Raw genomic sequence first — 21,622 nt, 5'->3', positions numbered from 1 at the left:
TAGCTGGCGCCATCTATGGATGCTCCTTGCAATACGTCGTGCCTTGCAAATTCGTTCTAATTAAAAAAAGAAACTGCCTTTTCCTTAAGCTGTTAAAACAGCGCAAAGATGGCATGGGCGATGAGAAGAAATAAATGACGGGCGCCGACTACAAACCGATCCATTTAGCATCAAAGGGACACATTTGATGGTGCAGCCATCACCCATGCACAACATCTATCACACGATCAAGCGATAAACCTATATCCCTCCGTGAAGTTATTGTTACTAACAGCACATGCCACAGTTATGCGCAAAAAAAGCAAGAGCACTGATATAAAACCAACTTATGACCTAAAATAAACAATAAATAACCTGTGTTTATGAGCGCATAATCGTATATCTCTCAGCCAGGCTGCGTCAAAGGAGAAAAAGGTGAAAACAAGGGACCAGTGTAACACCTAAAGCCATTCGTAGGAAAGCAGTGTTCAAAATGAAAAAAAAAGGCGATCCCGGTCAAACCGCAATGAAGACGTGTGAAACTCGCAGAAAAGGCGACAGGAACCACCTTCCACAAAAAAGAAGCAGCCTATGCTTGTCCGTCCAGAAATGGCATCTCATTATCTAGGAGTGAAACCGAGGGTGTGCTGATACTTCTCTGCCGCTTTAGAAAAAAAAAAAAGGATTGGACGATCTCTCGCTCCAGTTTGTCTCCGGCGTATGCAAGAAACTTGGTTTTGTTGAGGAGCGGTTTACAACCGCAGCTGTTACAATGGTATGCTAAGAAACCACCGCCTTTATATTTTGAACCTTATAGATAAGTTTTGGCCTGCATTTGGTGTACTTGATGACGTGTTTCTGAAATCGTGATAATTGCTACACCAAGCATTGCACAGACCATTCCAAGCTTCTGCGGGGCAGAGAAAACCGCGTTGATGTGATATCTATGTGCCATCTTCTTCTTATTGTGCGACAGCCCGTGGAAATAAAGAAGAACGTGGCTGTTCGCTTCGATTTTGTGTCTCCGTTTGTTGTTTTGTAGAGGAGGCTTTCACAAATGCCGGAAAGCCAGAGTTTATTAGGTGAGCCACTTGGTGATCGAAGCTTTGACTTTGATGTAAATGATGTACAAAAGTAACGCAATAGTATAGGATTGCTGCTCTGTAACTACTCAGTTGTTTTTCTGGGGCGGTAATTTACCACTGTAACCTATTGCATTTCAGATGGAGCAATTGTAATTGTAATCTTCTTTATTTTCTGTAACGTGTACAGGACTGCTTGTAAACCAGTTGTAAGTGCACTAACTTAAAATAAACTCAAGTTTAGAACATTTGCCTTTTGTGGCTTAACTACGTTCAGAATGAGGTGTATGTAAATGCCGGGAGTGTGCGATAAATTTAGACAAAAGAATGGTATGTACAGTCTTCGTCACCATTGTGCACAGCACCTGAGCGGTGTTTTCCACTGGACAAAAGTCGACACCTTGTCGTAGCGTCTAGCTTTTAAAGGCTACATTTGAGCGGAAGTAGAGCCACATGGTCCTTTAAGCACTGCAAGCAAGGTAGGCACAAGAAATTTTCTCGAAAACCACAGACCCCTAATTTCACTTTTGACTGCGCGGTGCAGACTGCACGAGCGCCCTAGACAAGGGTAATGCACGCTGTACTCACAGAACCTCTTCAGCTGTGTCTTGCAAACAGGCTTTCTCTTACCTGCACGATGTGGCTGAATAAAATGCGGTCAATGGTTGACAGCTTGGACAATCGCAGGAAAACATGGCAGAGATGCTTCCTTTGTGGTGATACCTGCACAACTTCAATATACGCTAGGGGTAGGCGAAATCTTGGACCTTACCTCGAGGCTACCAAGGGGCACATCTGAGACGTAAGACAAATATAGTTGTCTGTGCATCACCGAAGAGGTCCTTTCTAATCTGTTCGATGAAGCTCAAATGACGGCACTACAGGCAAGAGATTACCTACACCAAGCATTAGCCGCACAACAAGCATTAGTCTAGATGCTCACCTGTAACCTTTCGCGCACTTATGGCGTGCACTTCCAGACACCCTTGGAGCGTGGGGGGGTAGTGGTCTCGGTCTCAAAGGAGATGCTCTAGATTCTGTGTGACAAGCTGAGTCATAAGCCAGCAAGCAAGTGACAGGGTTGAGCGCCCAGCTGTATCAGTTTGGCCCCCAGCACTTTGGTGCCCAGCTTTCGCCGGTCGTAAGCCAGAGACTGGGTCGGAGCAGTGATGACTTGTCTTTACTGGTGTCTCTTTGCTGCAAATTGAACTTGACGGCTTTTGTGTTGAAGATGAACCAACAGCCCTGCTAACAGTATCCTGAATATATAAAAGTCTCATGCATAAACATCAATTTGTAGCATTCTCACTGAGCCATGTTATGAACGTGGCGTGTTTTTTTTTTATTTATAAATACTGCGGTCTTATAACAACAAGACCATCGCAGGTGGGTACATAATTTGTGTAACACCAAAGGACAAAAAAAAGGAAATACAGCAGACAAGGCGTCACAGCAACGAAATTAGTACATCACACTGTACTGTATCTTTTCACAACCTCAGAATATATATACTGCAGTCATAGAGCCAAGCATATAATTAAGTAAATCTCAACAAATTACTCATCAACCGAACATTCAAAATTTCGTCACTTGTTGCAGCAGCGAAAATGGGACAAATTATTCTCTTCGACTATATGACCAGCAAGGTTGTTCCATTCGGTAATAGTTCTAGGAAAATAGGAATATTTGTAGCAGTTTGTTCTTGTGGATAAAGGTTTTACGGAAAGAGAATGTCTCAGGCGTGTTGCATAACCACTAGAGTAACTAACAATTTTCGAGATGTCAATGTTGTATTGCCCATGAATTAACTGGAAAAAGAATTTCAAACGACAGATACGGTTTCTATCAGTAACGGATGGTAAGCCACTCTTTTTAATAAGATTAGTGATAGAAGTGCGACCATAGGAATTATAAATAAATCTTACTGCTTTCTTTTGAATCCTTTCTAATTTGTTAATGTTAATCTTGGTATATGGGTCCCAGATCATTACGGCATATTCTAAGATTGGCCGCACAATAGTGTTATACGCAAGGAAACGCGCTTCAGGAGTAGCGAACCGTAGTGCACGCCTCAAGAAGAATATTTTGCGCAGAGCATTTGCCGAGATGGTATCAATATGTTTGTTCCAGGAAAGATTATTGGAAATCCATAGGCCGAGATATTTGTAGCATGTTACCTCTGAGAGTGCACTATCGGAAGTACCATACTGGTAGAGAAGAGGATTCCTTTTAAGCGTTATTCTCATATATACTGTTTTATCAAAATTTATCACCATTTGCCACCTATCACACCAGCGCATTACCTTCCGAAAGTCATTATTTAGCCTGATTTGATCTTCACTTGAGTTAATTCGTTCATAGAGGACACAATCATCGGCATATAACTTAACATTAACAGAGAGATCTTGGACGATATCATTAATATAAATAATAAACAAAAGCGGTCCAAGCACAGATCCTTGAGGAACTCCCGATTCAACTGGAATGCAATGTGAGAGTGCACCATTTAGTGTAACAAACTGGCACCTGTTTGTCAGGTAAGCCTTAATCCAGGTTATTAGTTTATCGTTTTTTATTACAGAACTCAATTTATATATTAGCTTGTTATGAGAAACCGTATCAAAGGCCTTGCGGAAATCTAAAAATATTACGTCAGTTTGTTTTCCTTCGTTTATGGCTTCTGCAAAATCATGAATTGTTTGTATTAGCTGTGTACATGTCGAATATCCTTTCCTGAAACCATGTTGAGCTTTCGATATTACGTTATGTTCTTCAAGAAAGGTAGATAAATGTTTATGAATAATGTGCTCAAGTATCTTACACGCTGTGGAAGTAAGTGAAATAGGGCGATAGTTTTGCACCTGTGTTTTGTCACCAGTTTTATGTAAAGGTTTAACTCTGGCAACTCGCCAGTCATCGGGTAGGGCGCCTTCCTCTATAGACCTTCTAAAAATGACACATAAATACTTGGAGCACCATTGCGCGTACTGCTTCAGAAAGGCATTTGGGATGTCGTCTGGGCCAAACGATTTCTTAACATCAAGATTTAGAAGTAAATTGAACACTCCATTTTCAGATATGGTAACATCAGGTATAGGGGGTAAAGACAGACTGAAAGATGGGAGATGACCATTGTCTGCAGTAAAAACAGTTTTAAAGTGGTTATTAAAGGCTACACAGGCTGCATTATCATCGCGAATACATTTTCCATCTATTACAAACATGTCGGCACTGCGGGAACTCGGGGTAATCGTCCTCCAGAATTTTTCAGGAGATTTTTTAATAAATGATGGGAGTTGGACACCAAATTATCTTTATTTGTCAAGCAAAGTCTGATTTTTTAATTGTTGTGACACCTCCTCAATAACACGGACTATGGAAGGGGTGGCTGATCTCGCTCGCTTTTTAAGACGTTTTAGTCGACGTTGCAAGTGCAGCGTCTCTCTGCTGATCCAAGGGTTGCGGCTACAAGACTGCTTAGATATCTTCGGCACGAAACACCGGATACATTCATGAACCATGTTCTTGAAGATGAGCCACAAGTCATTAATACTGCAAGGATTCGTTTGGAAATCGTCATAACGAAGGTCAAGAATGTCAATGATGGACTCATTATCTGCTCGTGAAAAATTTGGAAAGGAATGAAGAGCATCTTCATGCTTTAAAGAAATATCATTTAGTGACAATAAAACTGCCTTATGATCTGCTTAGCTGAAGAGACGATAAGAGAGAGAAACCAAGAAAAATCTGACACAGATAGGCACAATAGTGCATGCTTAGCTTTTCAGTGCACCGGTTCAGTTGGCTAGACCTAGCTTGTGCACAGTGTGCAAGTTAGCGTGAATGCAACTGTATGCCGTCCGACAAAACTGTTCTGTAAATCTGCCCCAGTATTACTTGAAATAGATTGTGAGGAAAGTTCTTACGCGTAAGAGAGCATTGTATTGACTCACCGAGCTGAGCAAGCGACTAAGCACTTCATTAGGACAATTTATTTTAACATTTATTATACCTAAACAGTACTAAATGACAGTACTTAGTGGTCAGCTTTGTGTAGAAGTAATCAACCATTAGCATCCAAGCACAGCCATACGGCTACAATGGAAAGCTTTGTAGCTCTTCTTTGCGGCCTTATGGCTGCACTTGGGTGGACATTAATGGGTATTTACCCCCTTATTGCAAATATTCTCTGCCTTGGGGGAATCACTTAAATGGATGAACATCATCATATACTGGGTGGATTTCTGCAGTGACCAGCCCAAAGGACACGGGGTAAGTAAGCCATGTGAGGTTTCCAGGCCATTCCAGCCTTTAGTGGCAAAAACAAAAATCAATCTTGAAATGCAGTGGCATGAGCTAACTGAGCCACAACAGTACTAGTGCGGCTAGTCAGAACAAATTAGTTGGTTATGTGACGGTAAAGAGTTAAAAAAAACCCTGCAGTTTCTGCGCGACATGAAGAAATTTGAAGATTCACCTTTGGCGCTGTGAAACTGGAGCTTCAACAATAGTCTGAGAAAATAAAACAAGGGCCCATGTCTGAACTCATTCTAGGATTTTAGTTAAGTTCGGTTTGTGCCATGCGCCATTAGAACGCCCAAGGTGATGCCACACAGGGAATCTGAACGCAAGTAACTTGGAAGGCGGCGATGCTAAGTGCGTGCTATTGCGTAAATATCCTAGGTTGTCGGAGGGCGTATAAGCATTATGTGGTGAGACCATGCTACATTGCGAACCATGTGAATGGCTGAGTGTTTCAACCAGTATCCAGTGAATATACCTTCTCGGTAAGGCCTTATAAGTAGGCAAAATGTAGTTTTGCCGACAATAAAAAAAATATGAGTGCATTCTTAGTAATATTACCAAACAGGCGATTCTAGAGCATGCAAAATGTTGTTTTGGAGAACTAAAACATAGGTGTTTATTCCAAGATGGCAGACCCCTTAATATAGCCATCAGTGAAGGCATGTAGCAAAACACTGAAGGGAAAGTCATAATGTGGGTAGTAAAAAGCTGTGGCTCAAGGGCAATGCCTTGGGGGACATCCAAGACTGCAGGAAAAGGCAGGATGCTTAAGAGTTGGCAAGGGAAATCTGCCGACGATTGGCTTGGATCCAGTTTAGAGCTATTGGATACAAGTTAAGGCACGGCAAAAAAAGCCGTACATAAATAAGCGAATCACATGCTTTTTCAAAGCCAAGAAAAAAAGCAACGAGGGGATATTGCAGTCAAGGTGCAAGTCGTGAAGAACAAGAGCAAGTTGGCTATTGCAGGAATGTTCTCTAAAAAGTTGCCAATTTGGATGAAGCAACTTAATTGGCCAAAAAAATCTAGCAGGGCAAGAGTACAAAATGTGTTTGGTGATTTGCAGCACATGGCAATGGCATAAATAGGGCCATAGGTGCTGGCTAATGACGGGTAAGAAACATAGAGGGGCCAAGCTATGATGAGGCAGCAAGCTATCTGCACTGTATGCACTAGATATGCGTACACCGCGCTTCCTGTCCTGTTGATGTTTGCTACAAATTTCACAAAACTTGGTACGAGTGTACTGTCGGGCCAGCTGGCGGTAAGTTTGCATGTTGAAACTGCGCTAAGAGACGAGGACAACAGAGCAAGAATTGCTACTATGTGCAGTGGTGCTGTTTTCCATCGACTTTGTTCCTAACACACGTTTACGTGCCCTACAGGGCTCATTTTCCAATCTGCTGTATTAAGTGGTGCCAGGTAAAGCCAAGCGCTATTCTTCAACCAACAAACTGCTGTGCCATACAACGCATGCTTCTAATCATCTTCATAATTTGCAAGATAAATGTGCTTCTTTAGTCCCGTATTAAAAATAACACAGATTAATTACTTGTGTCATCATCAGAACTAAGGAAATTAAGCATACTTTCACATATACAGCCATTCCTCATTAGTGCAGTCCTCATTAATATGGACTGAAACTATTAGCAGTGTTTCTGGGGAAAAACTTTTTTCAATGCACTTACGCTTTGCTAACATAGAAACTTGCCGATCAGAGTGGACAGAGTGAAAATGCGTACAGCCCATTGTCGCATGTGTTCTTATCCCATTAATGTGAAGAGGGGAAAGACTTAAAACTTTGGATTTCAGCAGATAAATCGAACGCTGCCTGAATCATATACCTTTCTTGCACACTGGAATTGCCATCACAATGCTTGCCCCCCTGTCTGCACAATGCTAACCTGTGGACTGCCAGGCACACTGACTTCTAACCAGCTCACACACTTTCTGGTTGCCAAAGAGCTTCTCTTTCTAGTGTAAATATCACTGCCGGGGCTCGTTGACTCTCATCCTGGCTTGGATTGCTCAATGCATAAAATGAAATAACCTGATTAAAATTAAAACAACAGAATCGCTTGCTTATATTATAACCTCTCATATGCCTACCCGCAGACCGCAATGTTAGGTTACCACTCTTTATGCTGAGCACACCGCAGAAGAAAAGAAAAATGCAACACTCCTGATTCATGCATGCGCAGCGGGCAAGAAAAGGACTAGGCGCTGCTGGAAAGCGGGGAATCTGCTAATGCAAGCAGCAACAGCCATTTCATTCAATCCGAGGAGTAAAGGAATGGGTTAAAATGAAATGCGGTCTTTGCCTTGACAGGTCAATGGTTCCATTGATACTACAGGACTCTCAGAGACAGGACAATGTCGGTATTGCAGAACCAACCACCATGCAACAATGCTTAGCACACTTCAAAGAACTGAAATAAGCCTTGTTATTGTAGCTTTGAATGTGTGCAGGAATGGTACTGTCGTGACCACAAAAATGTGAATGGATAAGTGGGCCAGGAAACCTAGCCGATCACTGGGGAAGGTGCAAATATGCATCTATTAGTCAGCAAACAAATTTTTGTTATTGTAAAATGTAAGGATGATTACACTGCCGACACACAGCTGATTGTGCTCGCCGTTGCCGTCACTTGGCAGACAAGTAATCAAGTCCGTAGCAAGCAGTCAGAGGTAAATGAAGGTTGCAGGGTGCATGTGCATTCTGACATCTCCTTCTCAAGGCTTCGAAAATGTGTTGTTAAACAAACTGGTACGGCTGTCCCAGGGAGTCCTGCTGAACAACCGCTTAACACCAGTAAGCAGAGTTCACAAGCTGCTCTGCAACAATAGCATTGTGCACACATCCACTTTCGTACAGCTCATCTTCCAATCGAAAGGGACCGTGAGCAAAATCAACAACAAACAGTGTCACGGTTCATGAGGCGCTTCAAGATCACCGCATTTTTCTGATTACAATAGAAACCAAGATTCCACTTCAACTTCAAATTATGCCCAACTTGTTCTGTGGACAGTTTTGACCCCATAGGCTGGAGCCGCAGCTTTTTTTGCGTAATACAGAGTGAAATGCTCATTGAAAAGCAGACTCATGAGTGAACACATAGGGATTCTACAGTGTGAACTAGCCGCGATTTAAATGCGGCAATGATTCTTGTTCGTGATCGCGTAATACCATGTTGTCACAACGTAAACCGAAATGGCTAGAGGAAGTGTTGAGTCACCCATTCATCGCGCAAATATTTATTGCAGACAAATGTACGCACAGCCGGCAGGAAATAAAAAGAAATGACGCCCCGAAGGTACATCTGCACTGCACACCCATGTTTTCACACAAGTCACACAGTGCCGCCGGCCACTCGTAACCCGAGCACCCATAATGACAACATGTACTGAATGGAGCACCAAGACACAAAAGGATGGCGGCGTTGTTTTTCTCGCCGCAGAAAACAGTCCGACGGCCATGCAGCCAAGATCGTGTCACGTCGCAGACACAACAGTGCTCGAGCACAGTGCCCACAAGAATCGCGATCAAAATGGTAATGAATACGTAGCAGAAATAACGTCGTGTGGCCGCGATCGCTGCAACCACCGCAACGAATGCGACTAGCTGCGCAACGCCACCTCATTTCAGCATTCGGAAAGCACGGCGGCCGTCGTGAGCTCTCGCAGGTGCACATTTTGCTGCCTTGACGTAAAATCACTCGCTCCGATCGCAATCACGTTCACTACGCGGACACTTGTCACGGTGCTCTGCAGCTCATGCACGCACAAGAAATTCACAGTGAGCAGCTGTTACTCGCCGCTGTGCGTGATGATCCTCGCAGGAATTACGAACGCTTGCAACAACCACAAACAGCTCGAAATAAACACTTCGTGACACCGCCACTGCACAGGTCTTGCATCGGTTTGAAGTGGCGCTCTGTCAACTGCATCACCGTAGATGATTACAGAATTCAACTAGGAGAACTGTCGCTCGCCACTGCTGCACGCGGCGAAGTGCGCAGTCGCTCTGAACACTCGTAACATCAGCAGGTGGCCAATATAATATGCTTCGCGACAAAACTGCCACTTCCCAGGCCTCGCTCCCCAGTTCAATCGACGGGCGGCCATATTGACCCGGCAGAAGCGAGACATCACTGACGTCACGGGAAAAGCAGCCAATAGCTGCAATCCGGTCGCCGGCCGGACCCGCTCGTCCGCCAGAAAGTTGAAGTTGACTAACTTTCCAGCGGCAAGGCACGACGAATCTCCGAACGCATGCCGCGGAAGGTGGTGAGAGCGTGCGGCTGCCACCGCTCACGACAAGGTAGATGTACACTGGTAGCGAAGGCTCCATAGACGCCCATTGGTCCAAAAAATGGCGGCTCGTGGGCACTTCAGCGCCCCCTGGATTTTGGGGGGCAAACTACGCAAACGTGACGTAGAATGACGTCACGCATACGTATGCTTTTGGCGCGAATTATAAAGCGGTCTTTCTGTAGAATCCGCGTTTTCGAGCCCGTACCTCTCGAAGGTTGCTGCCTTTCAGCGCGCCCCAACCTTTGCCAGTCAAATGTGCTCGAGTTCCTGCTAGTTATGGCCTTGTTAATGTGCAATTGGGAACGCAATGAAAGTGACTGGTAAAGGAGGGGCAGCATAGAAAGGCAGCAACACTTCCAGACACTGGCGAAGCATGCATGATTCGTAGTGCAAATACTGGTGCTAGTACTTTTGAGAGCTTTTGAGTACAGCAAGGTATGATGCACAAAGCACTGGCTCAAGTGCACAGTTCGCAATAGAGTGTACGGCAAGTATGATTTGCATAGTTTCATATTCATTGTTTATTGCAGCAACCAAACAAATACAGTCGCAAAGCACACCCTTGGCCCACAAACAAAAAATACATGTCACAGGCAGCACAAGCAGTATTGTTTAAGTTGGCTAATCATCTCAATAGTCACAGTGCAAAGACGGAAAAAGACTTCGCACTGGCCGCACGCCGAAGGAAACGACAAAACGGAGAAAACTGCCGCAGCGGTGCAGCGGGGTGCAAATCTTACCGAACGGTGACAAAGAAGCGACGTGCAAGGACGACGAAAACTTCGCAAAAGGAGCATTTTGAGACCGGCGAGCTAAATTTATACGCTTTACCAGGCGCGCCATCGCAGACAGCTGGCGATAAGAAATCGCTTCGTAAGCTCCCGCCACTGTGGCCGGGTTAGCCGGGTATCGAAACAAGGCCTGCAAAGACGCGCTGTAATGCACCGCACACTCATGAATAGGGGGCAGGTCAAGAGTGTTGCAAAAATACAAAATTTGCCAGGTTTTAATAAAATGACTTACCTCTTTCATAAAACAAGGTGCTAATATATTTTTTCTTTTCTATTGGCAGATTACATTCCAATTTTGTAGCTTTATCATTTCTTTATATGAGTGTTTTGCCCCCCATCCTCTGGTTGTGCTGCAGTCGCGCTAAACCACTTTTCGGCCCAGCCTTCGCCACCACTTTAAATCCGCCTTGCTCACGACGCTGGCCGGATTCCGAGGAGACCCTGAACGGCTCCGCGGAAATCCGCGTAACCTACGAGATGGCGCTCCCATCGCTGTTTGCGCTTCCCCCATGAGGGAGACTTCCCTCCTCGCCCCGCCGGCGCGGTCCTGACGCACGACGATGGAGATGGTCGGCCGCGCCGAAACGGAGGGGGGAACAGGTTTCCACAAGTTCATGCGCGAAGTCTATGTCTTTCATTTCCACTATAGCATTGCGTTGATGACTTTTCAGTCTCCAGTTGTTATTGTTAATTCATGCCTTTATATGTTTGACGTCTGTAGGTGTCTTTCATGCTATATGGCCTGCCTTTCCAGTGTGTAGTTTTATCTGTTAAGTTTTCTCACTGTCGCCGGCATCAATTTTCTTGTTGTTCCGTTGTATTTTTCTTCATATGACGAAATAGGAGCTGATAGGTGGCACCAGTGGTACAAGAAGAAGGAAAAAAAATCAAGACAGTGAATGTATAAATACTTCCTCCGGTTAGTAGTAAAGTTTCAGTTGAGAGTCTAGCGTGCGTCCTTTTCCCTCTCTTGTCAGTGTCTGTTTATATGTGCTAGCAACCTTTGTGGTTACAACCGACCAGCTCAACTAAGAGCCTTAGTGTTCAAATGCGCCCGTGTTGTCTTCCTTTTTGTGTATAGTACGCCTTGGCGCTAAAACCCTTTTATAATGTCTGGCAACCAATTATAGGGCTGACTTTATCACAGTATCTGCAACTCGGCTGCAGGAAAGCATGCCCCATAAGATGCGTCTTTTAATATACACCTCGCAGACATTCATTTATGACATTATGAGCACTTGAAATTTCACCAAAATTCAGTTTAAACCGTTTATTCCCCGAAAATAGTTTTCGAATATGTCTTACTACCTGGGAATATACACAAGCACAGGAAAAATTTCCATAGAAAGGACTCGAACCAGTGACACTGAAGAGAGGATCGCTTAGTGAGCCTTCGCAATCAAAACGATACACTAGGCAGTGGTGCTTAATGTACTGTCGGCCGCAAAAGTTTGTATCATCCCACTGTTTTCCGGTGTGTGTCTTTTGCGCCTTTCAGAACTTCAATCATGAACCAACTAGCCCCAAAGCAAGTTCTTATGCAACGCAAACGTTTGCGGGATCTGCGATGCGTGGCGGAGCGAACCAAACTACATTGCTGCGCCACACATCGCAGATCCCGCAATTTTTTTCGGCCGACAGGACATGCACCACCGCCTGAACAAAACAGCTTAAATCAAATACCCTGCAGGAACAACTCTTCAAGGCTAAGGCGAATTGAAGGTGCGACTGGATACCGATGTCACCGGCGCGACACAAAGAACTTCATTTCCCTGGTGCCTGAACAGCAGTGCCGTGTCCAAAAACGCAGGTTTTTGTGATCAGAGAGTGAGAGCACTGTCGCCATGAAAACTTACTTGCAGTCGGCACGCCATTTTTCTCGCGAAGCACTGCGCCCATTGACCGACGTGTGTGTGGGCGAATGACGTTTGTAAGGGCGGGCACGCATGGGTGCTCACATGCGAAAGTACTCCAGCCCCTTCTTGCAAGCGTTGCCTTACGTAGCCGTCTCATTTTTTGTTTTTGTGCAGGAAGCCGCCACTGTGATGCACTATCCAGCCACGAAGGTCGAGCAGGTGCAAAGTGTTTCAGGAGCTGGCGACTGGTAAGCGCCACGGAGACCAGCAACGTTGACCGCTGTTGCTATGCAGTGTACTTCATCACGCAGGCTCCGCACACGCTACACTCGTAAGCTTTGGCTTTGAAGGTGCTACGACGGAACATTTTCCATAGCATTGGGAGGGAATATACACCTACGAGCCCTCATCTTGGAGGGTAACGAAAAGGCTGGCAATGAGAACTCGAAGGAGGAGTGGGAAGAAGAGGACAGGCAGGGAGGTTAACCTGAAGAATAATCGGTTTGCTACCCTACACGGGGAGAAAGGGAAGAGGGGATAAAAACGAAAGAGAAAGGAGAGTCACAGTGAAAAGTTAGCGTTCGTAAAAGTCACAGCCTATCCTGCAGGCCAGCAGTTCGCAAGAAGCGGAGCAGTGCCTTGGAAGCCTTCACCGCCGACGATCGCCGCGGCAAGTGGTCGAGAATCTTCATTTTTTTCAGTGGGCGTGGGTCTAGACGCTCCAGCGCACGGCAGAGAGACTGCATTCCGGCGCTGTAGTCAGGGAAGTCACAAAGAATATGGGATATAGTCTCGTCATACCCGCAGATGGCACATGCAGGGCTATCAGCCATACCGGTTAAGAACGAGTAAAGGTTGGTGAAAGCTACACCAAGCCACAGGCGACACAGCAAAGCTTCTTCTCGTCATGGTATGCCGGATGGAAGCCGGGGCTTGAGATGTGGGTGCAAGGCTTTGAAACCTGAATGAGAAAATTGGCCGGAATTCCACTTGCCAAGCAGGATGTCCTGCGCAAGTGTGCGAAGCCTGCCCGCTGCGTCTGATCAGGAAATGGGGATCGACACAAAATCGCCGTCGCGTTTAGCAGTTCACGCGACCTCATCGGCGCGGCGATTGCCTGCTATGCCGCTGTGCCCCGGTAGCCATTGCATGGTTGATAACGTCGTGCCCTTTATTTATGCCACAGTGATGTAGTTGTCGGCGACCAGTTGCTCATGAATGAAAATTCGGAGTGGGTAGCAAGCCATACAACATGAAATAATACGGCTAACGTTGGTGGCCAACGCAGCGTGCAATAGAAAACAAAGCGGGAAGCAGGAAAAGAACATGGGCGGTGGGCAGGGGTGATATAGACAACCTGTGATGAGATTAGTCTGCCGTTCGGCGCCAGGGGGCATCCTGGTTTCAACAGAATAAATATGGCGCACGTGACCCAGTTTGACCACGGCGGTTCCCGCCCCTCGTACGTGCGTGCTGTTCATGAAGTCCGGCTGCCGGCATGATCCTGGACTACGCAGCTACAACAAATGGTGATGAGGATGACTGACGAACCACACCGGCAGAGCACATCGAACGCCTGAAATTTCCAACATACTGGGCAAGCACTACGCCCCTCGCGTATCTGCAGTGCTGGCGAGTTTCAAGTTCTTGAGGCATCGGAAAAAAGGAAGACCTTACGTGATTATACTGAGTCATCGAAGAAATTGACTGAAGACTGCAATTTCGCAACATTTCGGGGGCGCATGTTGCGCGACCAGATTGTGAGCAGCACCAACAACGTGACCATGCCGATTCGGCTGTTGGAAACGACGGATTAGATTTTCGGAACTGCGATGTGCACCGTCGTGGCTATGAAGGCTGCGCGCAAAGGTTCACGCGCATTGAACTGTCAGCAAGCACAGATGCTATCTTACGAAGCCTGAGAGCAAGCGAACGCTGTTGCTGGGGGCAATGATAATGGTCGCTTTCGTTGCGGGGGAGGTCATTCTGCCCGTCTGTGCAGAACGGGAGCACAATCTGCCGCAGCTTCCGCCAGAAAGGGCACCTTGCTAAAGTTTGCAAATTGTAGACTGGAAGAAGAAACGACTGGAGCGGGTCTGGTCGCGTGCACAACATGGACGAATTGCCTGTCTCGGCTGAAGAGCACGAATCTTTCGACCTGGGGGCGCTTCAAACAGTCAGTTTAAAGCCTAGCGCCTTGTCGCCGAGCTCCACGGGCCCATGGCAACTTGATGGGGCTACAACCCCACACCATCCGCTACTTTTGTCGATGACAATAAAGTTTATCATACTCCTCCTCTGCGGCCGTAATCAACGGCGTGACGCTAGACATGGAGTTGGATACCGGCGCCAGTGTATCAACAATTAACGAGGGAAAGTTCAACGAGCTTTTTCCGTGGACGTCATTGGAGCCACCGCGTGTGCAGCTGAGGAGTTTCTTCCGCGACATGAAACCCGTCCTCAGAAAGCTGGAAGCAGTTGTCAAACTTAGCGACAGTGAACGCGAGTTGCCGCTGTTTGTCATGAAGGGCGCGTGTCCTACGCTGTTTGGAAGGGAGCTGGATGAGGGCCTTCAAGCTAATCTAACACCGATTCTAGGCAAGATCCTGGTGAAGGCGTGCCTAGGGAAATGCTACCCGCTCTCACAGCACCTTGTACTCTTATTTTGCATCGAAATACAAGCGTTTGACGACCTGTTTTGCGCTACTCATCTCAACATTGTTTTGGCTCCCTGTAATAAAAGGGGTGGATGCGATAAGAATAGTCTGCCGTTCGGCGCCAGGGGGCGTCCTGGTCTCAGCGGAATCAAACGTATCAAGTTGAGTTTCAGAAGAGAAACCAATGTAGGACTGAAGCGAGATGAACAATCAGACGGGGACTTTTTCTCAGAAAAGCAAATGGAAGCAGCAGCCGAATAAATTGAGAAAGCAATTTTCGAAGATAATGAAACAGAATGGACTTATACCATATTAACTCGTTTACTTGAGCTACAGCTAGCTAAAGTGGAAATCAAGCCAAAAGGGAAAAGATGACGCAAACCCAACAGTTGGTGGGATGCGGAGGTCAAGAATGCCAAAGAGAGACGTCAGGAAGCATCCAGGGAACACAGATATTCAAATAAGAGGGGAACCAGGAGGAACCAGCTGAAGTAGACAGAAAATGGGATACCTTCATAAAGTGTTGAAGGGAAGCATCGTATTTGATCAATGAGAAACTTAGAAGAACGAGTGCCCAATGTATGCCAAAGTAAATAAAAAGGATAGAAAAGCAGCTGAGAAATTTTGGAAACATCTCAACTCCATGAGTAATTAGACTAAGCTAGAGCAAAAACTTATTGTTACAGAACAGTGTGTTTGGCTATATGTAGATGAAGCAATGGAACATACAGAAACAAGGATGACAGAAAAATTTAAGAAGGAAAGAAATGTTGCCCACAATTTATCGAAGGAGGATAGACCGGTTACCGCAATTGTTTCGCTTGGGAAAGCAGAGTATGAAAGGGCAGAGGAGAAGGTTCCTAGTACCATGTCGACAGGACGAAATGGTACTCCGATTACTTCAGTAAAAAAGCTACGGCCAAAATCCAAGCAAAGATTAATAGAAGTGGTGAACAAAATGATAGTAGATGGCAAAGCCCCCGATGAATGGCGATTAAGCAGAATGAATATGATATATAAGGCAAAGGGGGACAAAGCTGACATAACTACCGTCCCATAACAGTGAAATCTGTGGTTTACAGGGCGGTGATGCAGATTATAAAGTACCGCCTGCAGGCTTGGGTGGAGACCGAGGGGGTGCTAGGGGTGCTACAAAATGGCTTCCGGAAACAAAGGAGGTTTGAGGACAATCTGTTTTCATTGAAGCAGTCTATAGAGATTGCTGAAAAGGAACACAGGCCCATATGGCTAGCATTTCTGGATATCAGGGGGGCCTGCGACAACGTTATGCAAGAGGATTTGTGGGGCATACGGGGCACATTGGAAGTGGAAGATGGAGTATTTAATTTTGTAAAAGATAAATATGTAAAGGTAACAGTGGGCTTATAAAGTGGGAAAAATTTATCAGGGCCTGAAGGAATACAGCGGGGCTTAGGCAAGGACTTCATCTGTCACCTTCGTTGTTCATGTTATACCCAGAGGTGGGCATCCTCACGAGGGCGAGCCCTCATGAGGGCGTCCTCACCCTCACCTCATGAAGATTTCAGTCGCTGAGGGGAGGGTGGTAGAGGATGGGTGCACAAGAATTAGTGAGGACGAGGGAGAGGGAGGAAAGACATGGTGGTATGAGGGTGAGGGAGAGAAGATATGATGAGGTGAGGCTGAGGGTGGGCAAGATTCACTATCTGAGGGCGAGGGTGGTTGCCTGATGCGCACTCCTAGCTAATGTATTTTGTCTGTGCAGCCCGTTACAAATTTGCCGTTTTAAAGCGCTACTTCTTAGTGTGAATGTTCTCGTGGAAGACGTATTCTCTGCAGTCTGGAGGTACGCGAGGCGAACACGAAACATGGATCTGCACAACTTCTCCGTCGCCGCGATGTAATATACCGACGATAATCCTAAGCCGAAAAAAAGTGCTTTCTAACTCAGAAAGCATATTTTCAAAAATTCTGTAAAGTCATAGGTGAAACATCCTCTATATTTCTCTACGTTTTGAAACTATGTCTTGAAAATAAAAAGAAGCGTCTTTTCCGATCGGCCAAGTTGCTTCCTAGTCAGAACGCTTGGAACAAATATTACGCAGCCGAAAAAAAAACGTACTTATCAAGTATTCGAGAAGCCAAGCGCACCTTTTTCAACTCCGATGTGCTAAAATGTTGTCAACTAATCCACGTAGGTTCTGGCAAGCCATTAACCCCCAGCACACACACACTATTTCCCTCACAGATGGTTAGGGTGCAACTGTATGCGAAACTGAATGCGCCAACATGTTCAACACAGCCTTTTCTTCCGTGTTTACTAATGAAACAGGTCCGGCATTTCCTCCAAACGCCCCAGTTATTCAAGATACTATGCCTTCTCTTACATTTTCTTCAGCAGGAATTTCGTCACTAATTGTAAACATTAAACTTTCATCCTCTGCAGGAACTGACAATATAAACGCTAAAATACTGATTAATACCAACGATATATGTTCATCTCTGTTGTGCTTGTTATTCACTCAGTCACTCTTCACAGGTCAACTGCCCATTGTCTGGAAAAATGGGAATGTCGTTCCAGTCTACAAATCAGGGAACAAGAACTCGCCACTTAATTACCGTCCCATCTCTCTAACTAGTATTATCTCTCTTTTCTTTTTTTCTTTTCTTTTTTTTATACCCTCAGGGCAAAGGCATTTCAGAGGGGAGTGGTTACAAATCACAGAAAATGAACAAAAACAAAAATTCAACATACAAGCGTCATGTTCCTGGTTATACAATTCAGAAGTAAGCATAATATGTAAGTGCAAGGTAAGAGAACAAACAAGGGAAACTAAAGTAAACAAAGGAAATGGAGAATGATAAATACATTTGTTGTGAACCTTAGTATACAATGTTAGCTAAATTGCTACGGAAGCGCAGGATGTCTTGAATGCAGGCTGTCGATCCGGGAAGGTGGTTCCAATCTGCTGATGTACGGGGAATGAACGACTGAGAACAAGCTTTTGTTTCGTGCGACGTTATACCGACCTTGTGAACGTGGTCTAGCCGTGGAGAGATGAAAGACGGAGGAGATATCAATTCATCGCGTAGATTGGGACAGTTGTAAAAAATTTTGTGAAATAAACATAACCGTGAAAATTTTCGACGGGAGGCTAAGGGTGGGAGGTTGAGCGTGTTTTTCATGGAGGTGACACTTGCAGTACGATTGAAGTTAAGTAGGATGAAACGGGCGGCGTTATTTTGTACAAGCTCGAGTGCATTAATTGGGTTTGCGTAGCTGGGGTCCCAAATTGCAGATGCGTATTCTAGTTTACTACGGACAAGGGTTTTGTATAACATGAGTTTTAGGGAGGTAGGGGAATTGGAGAAATTCCGGCGTAGGTAGCCTAGCATGCTGTTAGCGTTGTTAATTATGGCGTTAATATGGAGCGACCAATTTAGAGTGGAAGATATATGAACTCCGAGGTAGCGATATGACGTGACGGCCTCCAGTATGGTATTATTTAGACAATATGCACCTGTAGTAGATGATGTGCGGGAGACACGTAAAACTTTGCATTTAGAAGAATTAAGTTGCATTAACCATAAGTTGCACCATGCAGATATAGCAGATAGATCATTCTGTAGAGCGCATACGTCGTTAGTGTCGTTAATTTCGCGAAAAATTACGCAGTCATCAGCGAATAAGTGTATGTTAGAGGTTACGCAAGAAGGTAGGTCATTAATGTAAATAAGAAATAAAAGAGGGCCTAAGACGGATCCCTGTGGCACTCCAGAATGGACGGGGGTTGATGGAGAGGTGGCATTGTTAGCAGTTACGAACTGAGTGCGGTTGCAAAGGAAATATTCGAGCCAGAAAAAAAGCAAGGTTTAGTTTGCTTAGCTTAAAAAGTAGTAATTTGTGGCATACCTTTTCGAAGGCTTTTGCGAAGTCGAGGAAGACGCAGTCAGCTGTTGAGCGGCGATCAAGGATGAGATTAAGTTTATGCGTAAATGATGCTAACTGAGTTTCGCAAGACAGTCGCTTACGAAAACCGTGCTGCATGTCTGTAAAAAATGAATTTGACTCCAAGAAGTTCGCGATACCTGTGTATAATATGTGCTCCAATACTTTACATGGAATACTTGTCAAAGATATGGGACGGTAGTTAAGGGGTGAATTCTTGTTACCTGATTTATGGATTGGGACCACCTTCCCGACCGTCCAGTCAGCAGGCAGAGCACCGGTGTCGAGGGACTGTTGAAATATCTTGCAAAGCAGCAATGAACAGTAAGTTTGAGAACCCTTAAGAAATTTCGCGTTGATTGAGTCAGTACCTGGACTGGAGCATGGTTTAAGGGATTCAATAATCTTCTCAATACCGCAAGCTTCGATGCAAATGGGATCCATAGTTATGTAGTTGTAAGTCTGCGCTTGTGGAAAAATGGTGTTAGTACAATGAACAAAGTTTTTACAGAATGTGGAGTTCAGTACCGCTGGGCATTCTGCATCTGGGATGGCGAGGCCATTCTCGTCTAATAAGTTAATGGTATCGCTGTGGCTGGGGTTGACAATGCGCCAGAACTTTTTAGGATCAGTGGAAAGAATGCTAGGAAGTGTATTGTGAAGAAAATTATTTTTTGTGCTTTTAAGTGCAGTTACGTAAACGGCGTTAGCTTCGCGGTACGCCTCCCATTTTGCGTTACTACGAGACCTTTTCGCAACTCGGTAGAAACGTTTTTTTCGATTGGACAGTCGTTTAAGATAGGAGTTGTACCACGGTTGTACCGTGCAAAATCATGGAACACGTCATCTATACCCATATCGTGGCATTCCTTGATTCGAACTACTTTTTCCATCTTGCTCAGCACGGGTTTCGCCGAGATTATTCCTGCGAGACCCAACTTGCTACATTCATTCATGATCTGCATGCTAACCTTTATTCTAATCTACAAACTGACATCGTATTTTTAGATTTCACCAAAGCCTTTGATGAAGTAACCCATAAACTCCTGCTGATAAAACTTTATCGATTAAATTTACACCGCCATATTTTGAAGTGCATTCAAGAGTTTTTGACTAATCATTCGCAGTTTGTCTCCGTTAACGATAAGAACTCTAACTCGCTCTTAGTAACGTCGGGCGACCCACGGGGATCTGTGCTTGGCCCATTACTGTTTCTCAGATACAACAATGATCTCCCTTCGAACGTCACATCTAACACACGCATGTTCGCTGACATAATATTGTCAGCAAACAAGACGCTAGGTTTCCTCAAGCGCCATCTTCACCATGCTTCCCAACATGTAAAGTTATTAGCTTACAAATCATTCGACTGGTCCAAACTAGAATTTGCATTGCCCAATTAGAATCCACATCAATCAAGTTTACCTCATCAATGCCATCGAATCTGTTCAAAATCGAGCTGCTCGCTTCATTCATTCATCGTACTCTCATTACATCAGCGTCTCATCCTTAAAAACAGCATCTGGATGCTGTTTTTAAGGATGAAACTCTTATCGCTCCGCCATCGCATTGCCAGCCTGTCTTTATTTCACAAATTCTTCCACAGCCCTATGCACATCGCACCTTATATTCTTCCCCCCGAACGCATATCTCACCGGACCAGCCATCACCTACAAGTTGCCCATGAAAGCTCAAGCACCGTTTCCATCATCACTTGCCCAAGTCTTTTCAGTGAAAATGTAAAAACGTTCCCGTTTTTGTGAATTTGTGCTTTTAATTCTTGCCACCCCTTATGTAGCGTCCCTTTTTGGGGCCTTTAAGGTAATAAAATGAAATGAAATGAAACATGGGGGCATTGGCCGGGCCGTGCAGGTGACCCCCAGTCCTAGGCGAACTGCGGTACCTCAGTCAACATTTTCATTATCAGCCCCGAGTCTGTCGGATGATCAGAGTGCAGAGTAAAACATGTAGAAATTATACCTACCAAAACTGCTGAATTCTCAAGTTCCAAGCCTTGTTTCCCGGAACGAAGTCCGATTTCAGCTCAGTGAGGTTCCGAAGCACTGACTGCAGCGCGAAAAACGTTTCTACGAAATTCCACTGTCCAAACAAAGCCCGTTCGCAGAGTTGGTGTGGAATTTTTTTATTGATACGGCGAGTAGTTCAGCACAGTCGTATCTTCTTTCTATTTTGAATTTTCGCTGGAATTGGAGTATAGTAAATTGGTGCCGCAATATGGTGGGCACAGCCAACCACTGTATTCTTACCATAGAAGTAAAACAGCAGGTTAACTACCTTGGTCTGGATCATCGCTCCCTCCGCCTTACATTGTACGATGGGCTAAAAAAAAGCTGCACTGCTCTTCAAATGAATGGAACATCTCGGTTTATTTCTGTCCCTCGCGAGACATACGACCACGTAATCGCGCACCTGATTTTATAAGCCAAATTTCATGCAGGAATAGTAGGGTATTGACACTCAGAGTTTGGATAGTGCGTAGACGTGAAAGCAAAACAAAAAATCACGGGCGGTTTAGCATCGGGCTAACCACGAATTATCGCGCGCAGTACCATTAGCCCTGGCTTTGCGTGGTTTATCTTGGCTTTATATGCTTTTGCTTGGCCTGAACTGGATTACTTATGTTGATATATCATATGAATGAATTTTGCGCGACAGTGCACCTCTTTAGACTTGCACTGCGGTAGAATTG

General features: G+C 45.1%; 1 protein-coding gene across 2 annotated transcripts in view; it reads left to right on the top strand.

Annotated features, from left to right (window-relative positions):
- Positions 1-21,622, top strand: part of LOC144127807 (uncharacterized) — a 1,292,097-nt gene that overhangs the window by 1,235,054 nt on the left and 35,421 nt on the right. For both annotated transcript variants that reach the window (XM_077660737.1, XM_077660738.1), the window contains exon 18: positions 12,502-12,575. In XM_077660737.1, the coding sequence (XP_077516863.1) occupies positions 12,502-12,575 (74 nt within the window). The remainder of the gene's footprint in view (positions 1-12,501; positions 12,576-21,622) is intronic.

Source organism: Amblyomma americanum, chromosome 4 (assembly GCF_052857255.1).
Source record: "Amblyomma americanum isolate KBUSLIRL-KWMA chromosome 4, ASM5285725v1, whole genome shotgun sequence".
NCBI classification, from domain to species: domain Eukaryota; kingdom Metazoa; phylum Arthropoda; class Arachnida; order Ixodida; family Ixodidae; genus Amblyomma; species Amblyomma americanum.
Note: the sequence above shows the minus strand (reverse complement) of the source record. Positions and strands in the feature narration are given on the sequence as shown.